The sequence below is a fragment of the Ixodes scapularis genome, unplaced genomic scaffold, assembly GCF_016920785.2.
Source record: "Ixodes scapularis isolate PalLabHiFi unplaced genomic scaffold, ASM1692078v2 PGA_scaffold6__148_contigs__length_123643588, whole genome shotgun sequence".
NCBI classification, from domain to species: Eukaryota; Metazoa; Arthropoda; class Arachnida; order Ixodida; family Ixodidae; genus Ixodes; species Ixodes scapularis.
This window is the reverse complement of record NW_024609881.1, coordinates 6,757,003-6,770,972: the sequence shown is the minus strand read 5'-3', so window position 1 is coordinate 6,770,972 and position 13,970 is coordinate 6,757,003. Positions and strand designations below refer to the sequence as shown.

Below are 13,970 nucleotides of genomic sequence, written 5' to 3'. Positions count from 1 at the left end.
TTTATCCGCCAAGTCGTGTGAATTTTTGGCGTTGTCTGCATTTTATTGCGTTTTTCTTGCGATCATTCAGCTGAAATCGTAAAAAGAAGATAAAGTTATCATGTCGAGTTTCTTCATGGACATAATATTTCTTGAAATAGGGCGCTTATGTGTAGCTGTCCAGTCAAAACAGTAACACGTGTTAATTCATAATTAAAAAAAAAGGTTACGCGAAATTAACGTGTGTTACTTTTTGTCGGTAACGGTAACGCGTTACTTTTCTTTTGAGGTAACGTAGGTTGGTAACGTGTTACTTTTATGTGCAAGTAACAAGTAGCTTATTTCGTTACTTTACTTTTTTTCGGTAATGCCCACAACACCGCTTCCGCTGCAGCTGATGTCTCTTTTCTCGTATCATAGTGTAGATAGGCTCGTAGGAGTGACACCTCTACAACATTTCAAAAGTCGGATTCTCACGAAGTAATATGTTCGTGGCATTCGCATCCTCTCCAAAAACACCGCAGCGGGAGAACCCCCAGTAAGGACGATCACACTGCCCAGCAGCGAGGATCAACACGCACACTTTACCCGTACTCTACCTTGGGACACTCGTGACACCTATGCAAAACAGTTTTCTTTTTCCACTTTCCTCGGTTGTTATGCATCGTTGGTTTCAAGTCTTCGGCAATGAAATGTTTAGAGCAAACCATGGATCGCGTGAATTGACGGCTCCTTCGGTAATCTCAACTTCGAAAGCCACTCTTTCTCCAGCGCGCCGGCCGCTGGATATCGGTGAACTGACACCCACCTCGGTGCATTAGGTATCGCACTAGGGAACTAAACAGTAACGGACCTTTTTTTGTTACAATTTCTTTCACAATGATACCGTGCGAGGAAATAAACGCGATATTCTGCAGGTTCTCCGTCGGGGCCGCAGATAGCCAATGTGGTAGCCATCTTCCTATCCACACATTGCTGACGATGATAGCGCGGCAGTAGCGCCACCTTTAGTTCGATATCGAGGCGAATACTGCGTTCTACTTTGTTTTTTCTTAAACGAGCAGTTTAACTTCTGTCCCCTTCAAAGCAAGGGCGGAGATTTCTAGGAGCAGAGCTTTACGGTCATGGCGGTATTCTTCACGAGGGAGAGACGGAAAACATACATCGCTTCCATCAGTTATAAACGGGTATAAATAAGAGTCTTGCTAGTTAGTGTTACGTATTAGCGGGTGGTTATAGGTGCCATGATGGTGACCCTGACATCCCCTCGCAGGCATCTGCTCGTTGGCCAAGGTGATCCTTTCCATGGAGACCGGCATCATCCCGGGCAACCTGCACTTCAACGAGCCAAACCCGGGCATCCCGTCGCTGAACGACGGCAGCATTCGGGTGGTGGACCGCCACACGCCCTTCCCGGGGGGCCTGGTCGGGGTCAACTCCGTCGGCCTTGGAGGCGCCAACGTGCACACCATCCTGGAGGCCAACCCGGGCCCCCACGTGGACTCCCTCCCCCGGGAGAAGCCCCAGCTGCCCCGCCTGGTGCTGCTCGCAGGCAGGACCCAGGAGTCGCTCACGGTGAGGTTTGCCGGAGTTCTCTTTTCGGGGGAGAGATTTCGGGGCGTCTTGGGCTGCGACGCAAAATGTCTACCGACCTGGGAAATCTGGAAAAGTTGAAAGCAGTGGCGTTGCCAGAAAGTGTTTTCGGCGAAAGAGCTAGTGTTCCGCTTGACGGGGCCGCCTCGGCCGGGGGGCTAAAGACGAAAACAGAGTACGGCAAAACATAAATGATGATATCGGTAATCCCAAGAGAGAATAAGAAAGAGAGTGTAATAAAAACTAAGAAATAAGATTGAAAGAAAACCTGAGACCGGGACACATGAAAATATAAACGGACGTCAAGACACATTCTCAAACGCATTTGAGATTATTCACAGGAGATCGCCAATAAATATCTGCCCGGACGAAAACACGAAGAAAGAAAGGAGGAAAGAAACATTCCCCACGGAGCAAGACAGACAGACACCATCACCACACCGCCGTCCGGAAACACCACCGGTTGCCAAGGGCCTGGGCGATAAGTTTCCTCAAGGCCGCGCTAGCCAGCCAACATATGAAATAAGCCCCCCCCCCCGCCCCCCCCCCACACACACACACCCACCCACACCTCTCTCGCTTGCCGCAAACCCCCAAGGTACTGAAAAAACAACAACAACAATGCAAGACAAAACAATCAAAGGAAGAGAAAGCCTCTGGCGCGTTCCCCCAGCTCCAAAGACGGTTGAACTTTTATACGTGTCTCTTTCTTTGAACAAAATTAAGGCCTCTTTTCTCAAGTGGGAACACAAACTACATTCACCAATGTGTTTAGCCAGTTCTAAATTTGAACACTTATTTCTCACATTTCTCTTATGCTCAAGCAGGCGCTCGTTTACGCAGGCATGTCTGGCCCACATAGCATAAACCACAATCCGAGGAAATTTTGTACACAACCTCCTTTCTACAATCTATCGACGGATCTCTATGCTTCTTTGCCCACTCCTGTTCCCTGTCCTGGCTAAATAATGTGATTTTTCCAGGCCGAAAATCTGCCTTGAAAACAACCCGTACCTCGAATCATCCCGCCAAAGTATTTGAATTAGGCGAGAACCCGTGGAATTATTTTTTATTTTTTTTATTATTTATTAATACTGTTCACCCTTTTTTCAGAGCGGTTACAGGAGTGGAAGAAAATGACATACCAATACATTTCACAATGTATAAGAAAGTATACAGTACAACCACGCGGATACAAGCACACAAGTTTTGACACGCTTTCTGAAAATGTTTGAAATGTAACTAAAAGACACACTCAGAGCACCAAACAGCTTCGCTTCTCCAGCGTTTCCTCAAAATCAACAATAGTTTCTATATTTACAGTATCTTCTGGTAGATCGTTCCGTTGTTTAACAGTTCCAACAAAAAACGAATACTTAAAAATGTCATTGTTTACCCGTTGTATTTCAAAGACCTTGTAATGCACACCCCACAATGGCCGAGTCGAGCGTGGTAGCAAGTAACGGGAGGTGTCGATGTTCAGCTCGTCTCGAGAGAGCTTTAAAAGAAGTTTAAGTCTGGCAATTTCTCTGCGACTTGACAATAAAGGGAGGCTTAGTTCTTTGAGCATTGAAGTCACCGAGTCAGTTCGACCATACCTCGAACAGATAAAGCGGGCTGCCAATCTTTGTATTTTTTCTAACTTATCAATTTGGTTGTTCCTATACGGATCCTACACAGCACAGGCGTATTCCAGAGTTGGTCGTACCAGGGTTGTGTATGCGGCTAATTTTACATTAAACGGAGCATGCCTTAGATTGCGCTTCAAGAACCACAACTTTTTAATAGCCTTACGATACAAACTGTCTACGTGCAGTTTCCATCTTAAATCTGAGGCTATCGTTACCCCTAAGTACTTTAAATGATCAGCTACTGTTAAAGACACATCTCCATTTTATAATTGTAAGTAAGAATGTTTTTTTTTGCTTGTTATGCTGATAAATACAGTCTTTTCCGGGTTCAGTTTCATTCCCCATTTTTAACACAAATTATCTGCTGAGGCGAGCGACAAGTTTAAGTTTTCTTGGTCTACAGGGATGCGAACTTTAGTGTAGAGCAGGCAGTCGTCTGCGAATAACCCAAGTGTAATATTGGAGCTTACTGTTTCCGCCAAATCGTTGACGTAGCATAAAAATGACACTGGTCCCAGAACTGACCCTTGGCGCAACACCATCAGCTACAAACTGTATCCTATTTCTAAGATATGCGCTAATCCACTGAGTGACATGTTCATTAACTCTGTAACTAGTTAGTTTTATTATAAGTCCTTCATGAGATACCCGATCGAATGCTTTTGGTAAGTCTAGACAAGTCGCGTCGATTTGCCCTCTGTCATTTGACGAGCACGAAAAAACATGAAACGTTTCAAGCAACTGCGTTACTGTGGACAACCCTCGTCGAAATCCATGTTGGTTTTTATAAAAAAAACTTTTGAACTCAAGAACCAGTGTCAGACCTGTTAGATTTTCCCCCTCAGCCTGCGCACAACTGACCCAATGTTGTCATGACCATAGCCCTCTGCTCTCAACCGCTCCAGCTGTCTTCCAAGTGCGATCCCAACACAATGAGTGCACGCCTCTTTTAGTGCATTACCTATTAGAAGTGGAGAGGTTGACCGCAGCGGGCTGCGCTCATGACTTCATCGGGTCAGTATTGCGCAGGCTAATAAGGGACACATCCAGCAGGTCTGACATTGGTTCTGGGAAACAAGTAGCCAAAATTTCATATTTCTATGGGTTCTCAAAAAACGTAAATGCTTTGGCGGAATGATTCGAGGTACGGGTTGCTTTCAAGGCAGATTTTCGCCCTTGCGAACTTACACCATTTAGCCAGTACAGGAAACAGGAACGTGCAAACAAACATATAGATCCGTCGATTGGTTTTCAAAAGAAGAGAAGACTGTGTACAAGATTTGTTTTGATTGTTGTTTATGCTATGTGGGCCAGACATGCCGCTGCATAAACGACCACCTGCTTGAACATGAGAAATATGTGAGAAATAAGTGCCCAAATTCTGAACTGGCTTTACACATTGGTGATGTAGTTTGTGTTCCCATTTGTAGGAAGAGACCTCAATTTGTTTTAAAAAAGAGACACGTATAAAAATGATTATAAAAGAAACCTTGAGTGCAGGCGACCACGGTAATTGGGTGAGTCAACCGTCTTTGTTGCTGGGGGAACGCGTCAGAGGCTTTTTCTAGCTTCGATTGTTTTCTGTTTCCTCGTTTTTGTTGTTGTTTCGGTACCTTGGAGTTTGAGGCAAGCGAGGGAAGGATGATGGGGGGGGGGGGGGGGGGGAGGGTTCATTTCATGTGTGGGCTGGCTCGCACGGCCTCGAGGGAGCTTATCGTCCAGGTCTTTGGGAACCGGTAGTGTTTCTGGGTGGCGATTCTGTCTATGTGGGGATCGTGTCTGTCTGTCTTGCTCCGGTAAGCGAAAAATAGGATATGTGACCAAAAGTTTAATAAACATTCACCCGATGTTCCGAGACCAGTTCGGTCCCGTGTTCAAGGGTGAGTGCGGAAAGAACACGCGTGGCTTAAATGCACAAACGGATGTATGAGGCTCTGCTGACGTCACGCAGTCCCGACACTTAGCTGCTGGGCAGGGAGCCCGAAGAAGGATTCTCTTTCGCTTTTGTGCGTTGGATAAGCCAAAACTCAACGAAGAGTCGCTTTCGCTAATTTCTCTCCAAGGCCAGCACGGTGCTTCCCTCGAAGTCAACTGTGCAACCGGCTGCTTGTGCGAGTTGCGCTAGGACGCTTGCCCCTACATCCTTCTTCCAGACGTAATTGTTTCGCGTAAGCCTCTCTGTGAAGTTCTTACTTTCGCCAACGTATATGAGGCCGGGCAATCTTTACATGGGATACGATAGACCAAACCATAGCCTTTTCTTTTAAGAGCCGATCCTTCGGGAGGCTCTGACAATCAGGGTGTCGAACCGGAACCGAACCGAACCGAAAACCGGAACAGAACCGTTATTTTTAGCCGAACCGGAACTGAACCGAACCAAAATTTTTGCCGCCATCTTGGAACTGAACCGGAACCGAACCGAAAAAAATATAACGGTAACCGGTTCAAAACGGTTCAAGGTAATATTTTTTTTCTTTTCTGTTAGTATCACAAAATGAACATATGGGAATAAAAAATTGGCGGCTGCATTTCTATCTATCGATCAAATCGTCATATACAGTTTTGTGAGGGTAAAAGCGCTAAAAACAACGGACGAGTAAAAGAAACAAACCACACAGAGCGCTACTTGCAACTGAAGTTTATTCTCAGAAAACACACATATATATGTGTATGTGAAAACACACAAACATGGATCACCAACTAGCCCTTCTACGTCATATACAGAATTGAAAAGCATAGTAAGTTGTGGGTTTTCATGGCACTATGATTAACCATGTGTCACGTTGTCACGTGACGTCATGGTGTCAATACATGTTGTCACGTGACCTCGTGACGTCACGAGACTCACTGCGTCAACTCGATTTCGTTTGAGGAAGTCACTAGGTGTATTAACATTGTTGACAGCATGACGGGACATAACATCATGATTTCGCACCGAGAGTTAAATGACACCGTGACGTAAGCGATTTTCATAACCCCTCGTCGAGTGCTCGGGTTCGTGACAATCAGCACCGCCAAACATTCGGGTAACGGCTCATGTCAAATAATTATGATAATAGCCCTACTCTAAAAATATCTGAAGCTCAGCCCAAGCTTTTGCTTTCCAAACCCTAGCTGCCTAGAGCATGACTGTGATGAACACTGGCGGTATCAGATCACGTGGCCGCTGGTTTAAATTGCAAGTTGAGGAGATATCGACAGCTGTCTCTTTCCTTTATTTTTGGTACATCTGCTATTAGGGGAAAACTAATGGCTGTTTCCGCAAGCTATCAACGTTAGGGGTTATTTCTTAACACTATTTATTGAAAGTACAAAAAAAATGTTGCAAGACCCATTTTTTATTATTGTTTTTTGCTGAACTGCATCCGAAAGATGTCCCTGAGAATAGGAGCACTGAAATTACCTAATGCGACTTATTGATATGACGTTACATAGAACTACACGTGTGTACGGAAGGAATACAAAAAAAGGATATTTTAGTGACCTCAGAGAGGCAGCCAAACGTTGGCAGTCGCTGTAAGTCTCACGCGAGCGTCGTTCTCAAGTTATTGCTTAAGTTTCGACTCCCTTTGTGCTTTGCTTAAAGGAGCTTTAAAAATATTTCTGTACATCACTAAATACTGCTCAGGATCACTCCCTAACGTTAATAACTGCTTGAACTTGGCTTTGGTATTTTTTCTAGGCAATGGCAGTCGCCAAAAAATTCGAGAAATATGAGCATCGTTCATCCCCTCAACTCGGAGCCAGAAGCGGCCACTTGGCCTGGTGCCTATCTTATGCCGTCAACGTTAATAATACCCCCGAGCTGGAGTTTTAAAGGAAGAAAACGCGTGCTCAGCTCCAGGAATTGTTAGAGTTCGGTTACTCTCATCACCGCAGTGGTTGGACACGAGCCTCTACCCAAGTGTCTGCCGAGACATTGATTGTTACGAGCCGATGTACGGTGCTCACGCAGTCCTCCTGTCCAATCCATGAGCCGCGCTCGACTGTCGTCAGGCGAGTGGTTTTGATCCTACAATTGCGACATCAATCTTTGGGAAGGCAAGACTAAAAGAAATAGTCTCATTTAAACCTCGCAATTTCACCGCGACAAAAAAGCTTCTCAGTTAGATGCGGCCTGTGCACGTATACTTGGGCCAGAGGACCAGTACGCCTCGGTAAAGTCATGAACATTCCAACCCGAAGTCGTTTTATGACCCATCTAAACTTCACGGGGTGCAAAATAAAAGGAATGAAGGGTTGCGGTTAACAAGTGTCAAATAAAATTGTCGAATGAACACACACCAAAGAAGGAGGCAATTCCTCAGGAATGCTTTCAGCCTTTCCACTCTGGTGAAGAAGGAAGACCAGCGATGCTGTACTATGGTGGGAATGAAGTAATGGCCGGCCGCAAGTCGGCAAGCCAGAGTGGAAAGGCTGGAGAGGTTGCCGCCATCTATACGCGACAGCGGCAACCAGACAACCGGCAAGCCGGTTCTCTGGTTGCCGTCGTCATTTGAAGATGGCGGTAGCTGTCCAGAGTTTTGTGTCATCATTTGTTTGCTGACGGACACGACACTAGTGAAACTAACCCTTAACAGCTCCGCTGTATAAAGAAGTGCGCGTGTGTGTGTGGGGGGGGGGGGAGGGGGGAGTTTTAAAAACATACTGTGTTGTAAAGGTTCCTCTTCCCAACATCTTTGGTGCAGACCAAAAAGCGTGACTCCGGAAACTACTTTGCTTGCAAAAACGCTCTTACCAAAAAGCACGTTTTCGTCGTGCCAGACGCTCGCGCCGTTCCTAGTGAAAAGCGTCTGACTCGCAACTAAAGGGTCGTGGGTACGAGACATACGGCGACCTTTGATTCGCATTACATGTCCTGTTTTAATCACTCTCATTCCACGCGTGATGTCACGTTTCGCGTGAGCATTGTGGGTTGCTTGAAATTCTTGCGCGAGGGTATGTAGCTCTGACGTCATGAACCTATCGACCAATCAGGATTTTCCAGTGACGCCACCGACATCGGCTTTTCTGCGACATGAGCTCCTTAACGCTATCGAGTTAAAATCATCAGTTAGCAGAGGTGATGCTCATTTGCAAATTAAATTGACCGGCATCTTGTCAAGAACAAACCTCAACAACCGGGCTATGCCAGCTTATTCTGCATAAGAAAATGTTCACTTGGGCAAGCGCTATTTTGGGCCAGATTCGATCTGAGTGCTAAGGTGCGTATAGATTAGAGTGAACAATTGCGATTACTTCTTGCTGCATGATTAGTGGCATGCATGCGGTGCTGAGTGTAAACAATGTTTGGTTAGAACAACAGGCATTTGGATTGCCGCTCTGTGTTTCTATAAAAATATAGACTGAAAGCATTGTTACATTCTGAAAATTTTATTGCTTTTAGCTCTGTTGTGTCGTCATCATATGCATATATATTGGGAAGTGTATTTCGTGAACCTTATTTCATATTTAGCATGAGCACGAAGTGCTTATTTCATAATTTTGTGTGATGCAAATCCTTAGTTCAAGGACACAATCACGATATCATTTTTAACACTGCGACACAAAGTTCGACACAAAGTTGTACCAATCACGGGTATCTAGGCGACCTACCACACTTTGCGACAACATTTTATACCGTGTAAATAGATCAGCTTGAGCTTTAGAAGTTTACTTAAACACAAAAAAATAATAATAAAGTACAGTACGGTTTTAAAATTGTAGCTGATCTATTTACACCAGCTCAACTCTTTGCTCTTGTACTTAAACATTTTGATTCAGGTAAAATATATGTTACTGGTAAACAAAGGGATGTGGAGTCGTATGAACACGTTGTGTATGTTAATGCAGATTTTTTTCTACTCTTGCGTCGAAATTAAATAATGTTAATATTTTGGTACCTAGAAACAAAAGTAAATTGCACGGACGATCGAAGAAACTATATAGTTAATCGTTTCACGGCGTAAATAATGTATATTGCCAGTACAACGCGAAAAATATATTCCCAATTTTGCGGTTCAAACCGGTTCGAACTGGTTCAAACCGGTTCGAACCGTTATTTTTTGCTCCCCGGAACTGAACCGGAACCGAACCGAAAGCCGTGAACCCAAACCGGAACCGAACCAATAAAAATTTCGGTTCGACACTCTGGTGACAATGACCGAGTGTTGACACGGGCGTTTGAGGCACCGCCATCCTGTAGCGACCGAGGAAGCGGGAAAGGGCCTCGCTGGTGCGGCTAATGTAGGGAACACAGATACGATCGGAGTGGGGAATGCTGCGCCCTACGTTGGGATGCTTTGAGTACTCGAGTATTCGAAGAATAAGCCGTCGAGGGTAGCCATTCTTGCGTAAATTCGATGTTTCGACCTTGATTTTCTCCTGGAGGCTCTTCTTTGCGAAACTGGTGGCGAAGGCGCGCCTGAAAAGCGCAGAAGCCACCGACGCTTTATGACACAGGGCATGGCGGGAATCAAAACCCAAGTATCTGCCAGTGTGGGTTGGCTTCATGCAAACAGAGAGGCTTAGATGACTGCCACTTCTGGTTACCAGTACATCCAGAGAGGGAAGGGAACCTTTCTCATTACGTGGGAAATGTTTGTTTCTTCTTCCTTTCTTTCTGTTTTCGAGTGAACGGCTATTTATTGACGTCCTTATATGAATAAACGGAGCTGCGTTTCAGATTTTGTGTCGTGCTGTCAGTGTTTTTTTATTTGTCTCAGTCTCACGTTTTTTTTAATGATGTTTCCTAACCGCTCGCCTGCGTATTTTCCCTCCTTCCGAAGAAAGCGTACTATAGGTTGGTTTATTCGTTTTGCCACGATGGATTGAAGTTATTCGAGCGCTCGTCAGCTTCATTTATTTTTATAAATCGCAGAATGTTTTTACGTAAAATAAATCTAGGAAAGAGCTAGGAGCAGACCTTGGGAGCATCGTTGTGCTGCTTCCTTGTGTATATAAAGGTGTTGCCAGTGATATGGCCCGATAGAGACCGCGGAAGTCCACGTCTGTCATTCCGATGGCCGTAATGTCCGAAACCTTTCATATTTTTGTGAACTATGGTGCCTGGGAATCTTGAATGGATGAGAATGCTCACGGCAGACCCCTGTGATCTCGCAGGCCACCCTGGACCGGCTGGAGGGGGACGGACCCCTGCCAGACCCAGCCTACGCTTTGCTCAACCGGGTGGGGCAGCCCAGCGTCAACCAGTTCCCGTTCCGCGGCTACACGGTGGTGGCCGTGAACGGCTCTCGCGAGCCCATCAAGGCGGTCGAGGTGGGTACCAGCCTTCCTCCAGTCTCGGTGGCCCAGGCGCCACAGCCCCAGTGCTATTGCATCGAGGGCGGCGTTCTTCAACGTACGTTTATATTACATTTTCCTCGAGATTGGGGCTAGCACCGAATGTGTGTTCCAGTACCAGTCGAGTGTCTGCGAATAGAGCCCAATCTCGAGCTGCAATTATTTTTCCTTGGAATTGGGTCGTCGTACGTGGCGTCTTTGTAAAAATAGAGGCACGCATGAAACCTCTGCAGAAGGCCTGTGCACAAGGCGTGTTCTGCGGAGCATGTGCAAGCGACGTGAAAGATCTGTATAAGACTTGTGCAAGGGCATGTGCGTGGCATGTACTAGGCATGTGGCCGGAATGCCACGGGGCATTTGAAACGCATCTGCAAGAGCCTCGTCAGAGGCTTTTATTTTACAGTGGTAGCTGTTAGTGCTCCTTCCTGGCAAAACGTGCTCATATATGAACGCAAAAGCCCACTCTATAGCAGAGGCACTGCTCTCCCTCTCCTCATCGTTCCTCACAAAAGGCAATGCTCTCTCTAGCCTCCTTGCACCCTCCCACCTTCTTTCCCTCCGGTAGGCCTCCGCTGTTTCGGAAAATTCACGCGATCATGGGAAGAGAGCTGTTCACCTCCCCATCGTTCTGCTACATCCAGATACCCTCCCGCAGCGCCCTCTCTTCCTCCCCCACCCCTCCGGCAGCTAATGTAGCGAAATGCCCACCAGGTCGCTCTGTCCGGACACGCTCCCTCGCGTCCCCACTGCCGCCGCCCAGGTTCTGTTCTCGCGTCTCTCCGCGGCTCTAGGGTATAGTTTGCATGCATACTGCCGCTTCTTCCACCGTATGTGCAGTCATGCGAGCCGCCGTTCTTATAGAGCGTTTCAGCCCCCGAAAAAGCACGTTTTCGTTTCTTCCAACAGATGCGACATCTCGCACAATCTTTCCATTAAAGTATACATCTCCTCACACACGTCTCCTACATCACTTCCACTGAAAGCAAAGAACCTATGGCAACCATATGGTACAGCGCACTGGCTGAAAGCCAATCTTCTTCAACGTGCTTTTCCTCAACGCGGCAGCTACCGCTGCCAATCGCATGTAGCACACTTTGTGTTGTCGTTTGCCATTTATTTTCTGTCCACTACCGCACCCGAGTTACGTGTGCGTCCTGACCTTTGCTCCTTTCTCCCACGCTACAGCGCGCCCCGTCTGAGAAGCGGCCCCTGTGGTTTGTCTTTACGGGGATCGGCTGCCAGTGGAATGGCATGGCCCGCCAGATGATGCAGTTCGACGTGTTTGCCGACTCCATCCGGCGCTCCCACGAGCTCCTAGCACCCTTTGGCATTGACCTCGTAGACCTGATCACCAGGGACGATGCCAACAACCAGACGACAGTGTCGCCCTTTGTCTCCATTGCCGCCGTGCAGGTGAGTCACGTTGAGAGCCTAAGTTTAGAAAGGGAGCTCGGGCGGGTTTTTTATAGCGACAAAAATAAAACACATTTTCGGATAGCCCAGGTTGTACTCTTTCTGGTGTGCTATTTAATCCCTATCGAAAAATCCGGTATAACTTTCCCTATCCGGAATATGGAACCGGAAATTTGTTACTGGAAACCCGAAATCCAGATTGAGAAGAAAGGAAAAATTTCTGAAAACCTAAATTCCAGATAGAATCCAGATAGAATCCAGATAGATTTCCGGTTCCATAATCCGGATAGCGAAGAGTTATACCGGATTTCTCGGTAGGGATACCTCTAAATTCGGAATGGCTATTGAGAAAATGGGAAAGAAAGGTGATGTTAAATTTATAATTCACAATTTGCCCCACTCTCCAGTAGGGCGACGTCGGTTTCGTTTGATTTTCAATTTACAATTTCCTGGACCGGCGCAGGCTGGTGCAGGTGAATTGAAGGAGCCCATCACATGTTCCAGTGTTTTACGCATGCTTTTTTGTCTTGCTGGCATGAGCTGATAAGCAGCACTCGTTTCACATCACCAAACGTCTTGTAACATGTTACGAAGAACAGCTCTACAGCACTCATATTGTCCCGTTTTACAACATCTAACATAAGTTTTTGTCATGCTTCCGGATTTAATTTGAAACTTCAACATCTACGAAAAAAAACGCACACAAAAGTGTCTCCAGGGCAACTTTTTTTTTTTTTATTGAAAAACAAACACTCCAACTTTCTAGGGAAGAGGTGTTTTCTTTTTCTTAAAATGGCGAATTCGAGGTGAACCAGATAGACATGGGAAACGCCTTGCCCGTAACGTCACATCCGTCTGCGACGTCAAAATGCCCCCCGAGCCCGACCCATAAATTCACCCCTGGCCGGAGTGCAGCATCACCAGGGGGGCAAAGACGGGAGCAGAACATGACTAAGCGCCGACATCTGTGGCCCCGAAAGAAATAGAAAGAGAGTGACGGAAATGTGAAGACAGGAAGGAGACGGTAGGTTAAGTGTGGTCGCTTCACCCCGACGACTTGTTAGAGTGCCTGTCATATCTATTTATTCTTACACAATACCCGATGCCAGTGTTTTCGTGCAAAATAAAGCTAGAACGCTAAGTACAGAGCTTGCAAGTTACGTTTTGTAGCCACTTTGTGTACACTAAAGCATCGCCACCAATATGGGCCCTCAGCAACCACCGATGTCGGTACATGTCAGACATGTACAAATTACTCAAAAAAGGTAGTTAAGTTACTGAGTATTGACGCCAAAAGTAATTAGAGTAGAGTAGAAATTACACATTTGTTATAGTAATTGAGTAAACTACTAACTACTGTAAAAAGTAGCGAGTTACTTTGAAGTTACTTTCGAAGTTACTTTTTTATATTTTTGTGGTAGCGAAATGAAGAACAGTTTTAATCAATGAAAAACCCTGCGAGCCTAAAATTAATGCAGTCTATTTATGGCTTGCGTTTGCGCCAAAATAGTTTATTCGCTCGCAGAAGCAATTGACTTTCAAAGTTCTTGATAGGAGAGTTTTCCCTTTTTCCTTCTAAAGACGTCCCCAGCCAAGCTAAAAAAATGTTCCACCGACGTGCTGGATGGAACGGCAGCATTGAAGTTGAGAAACAGGCTGTGCAGGGTCGGGTAAGCGAGTGTCGGCATCTTAGGTATCCATGACGAAACATGTAAGGTTTGCCTCGGGTAGAGGGTCTTTTATAACAAACTTTCCTCCTTTTTTCTTTTTTCTTCATCAGGTTGAGATTGTTATGACAGGCTCATCTATATTCCGACGTCGTTCTGAGAGTACGCTGAGCGAGTGCACCAGACCGTCAAGGGTTCAAGTCTCGCGCCACGACGATGGGATCATCCGGACGACTGCGCGTCCCGTTATAGTGCTAGTGCTACGCTCCTGAAAAAAAAAAAAATTGTTTTTGTTTAACAGAAGATGAACCGAAGTATACTTCGCCGCTGACGCCGGGTCCAACAAAAATATCTCCCAAGGGTAACTGCCAATCCTCGCCGGCGACTACAACATTCTGACGCGCCT

At 46.1% G+C, this 13,970-nt stretch overlaps 1 protein-coding gene across 1 annotated transcript in view; it reads left to right on the top strand.

The window, feature by feature from the left end:
* LOC8041029 (fatty acid synthase-like) overlaps positions 1–13,970 on the top strand; it is a 198,433-nt gene that overhangs the window by 50,284 nt on the left and 134,179 nt on the right. The window contains 3 exon segments of the mRNA XM_040220578.3: positions 1,253–1,554; positions 10,305–10,460; positions 11,670–11,897. Coding sequence (XP_040076512.1) covers positions 1,253–1,554; positions 10,305–10,460; positions 11,670–11,897 — 686 coding nt within the window.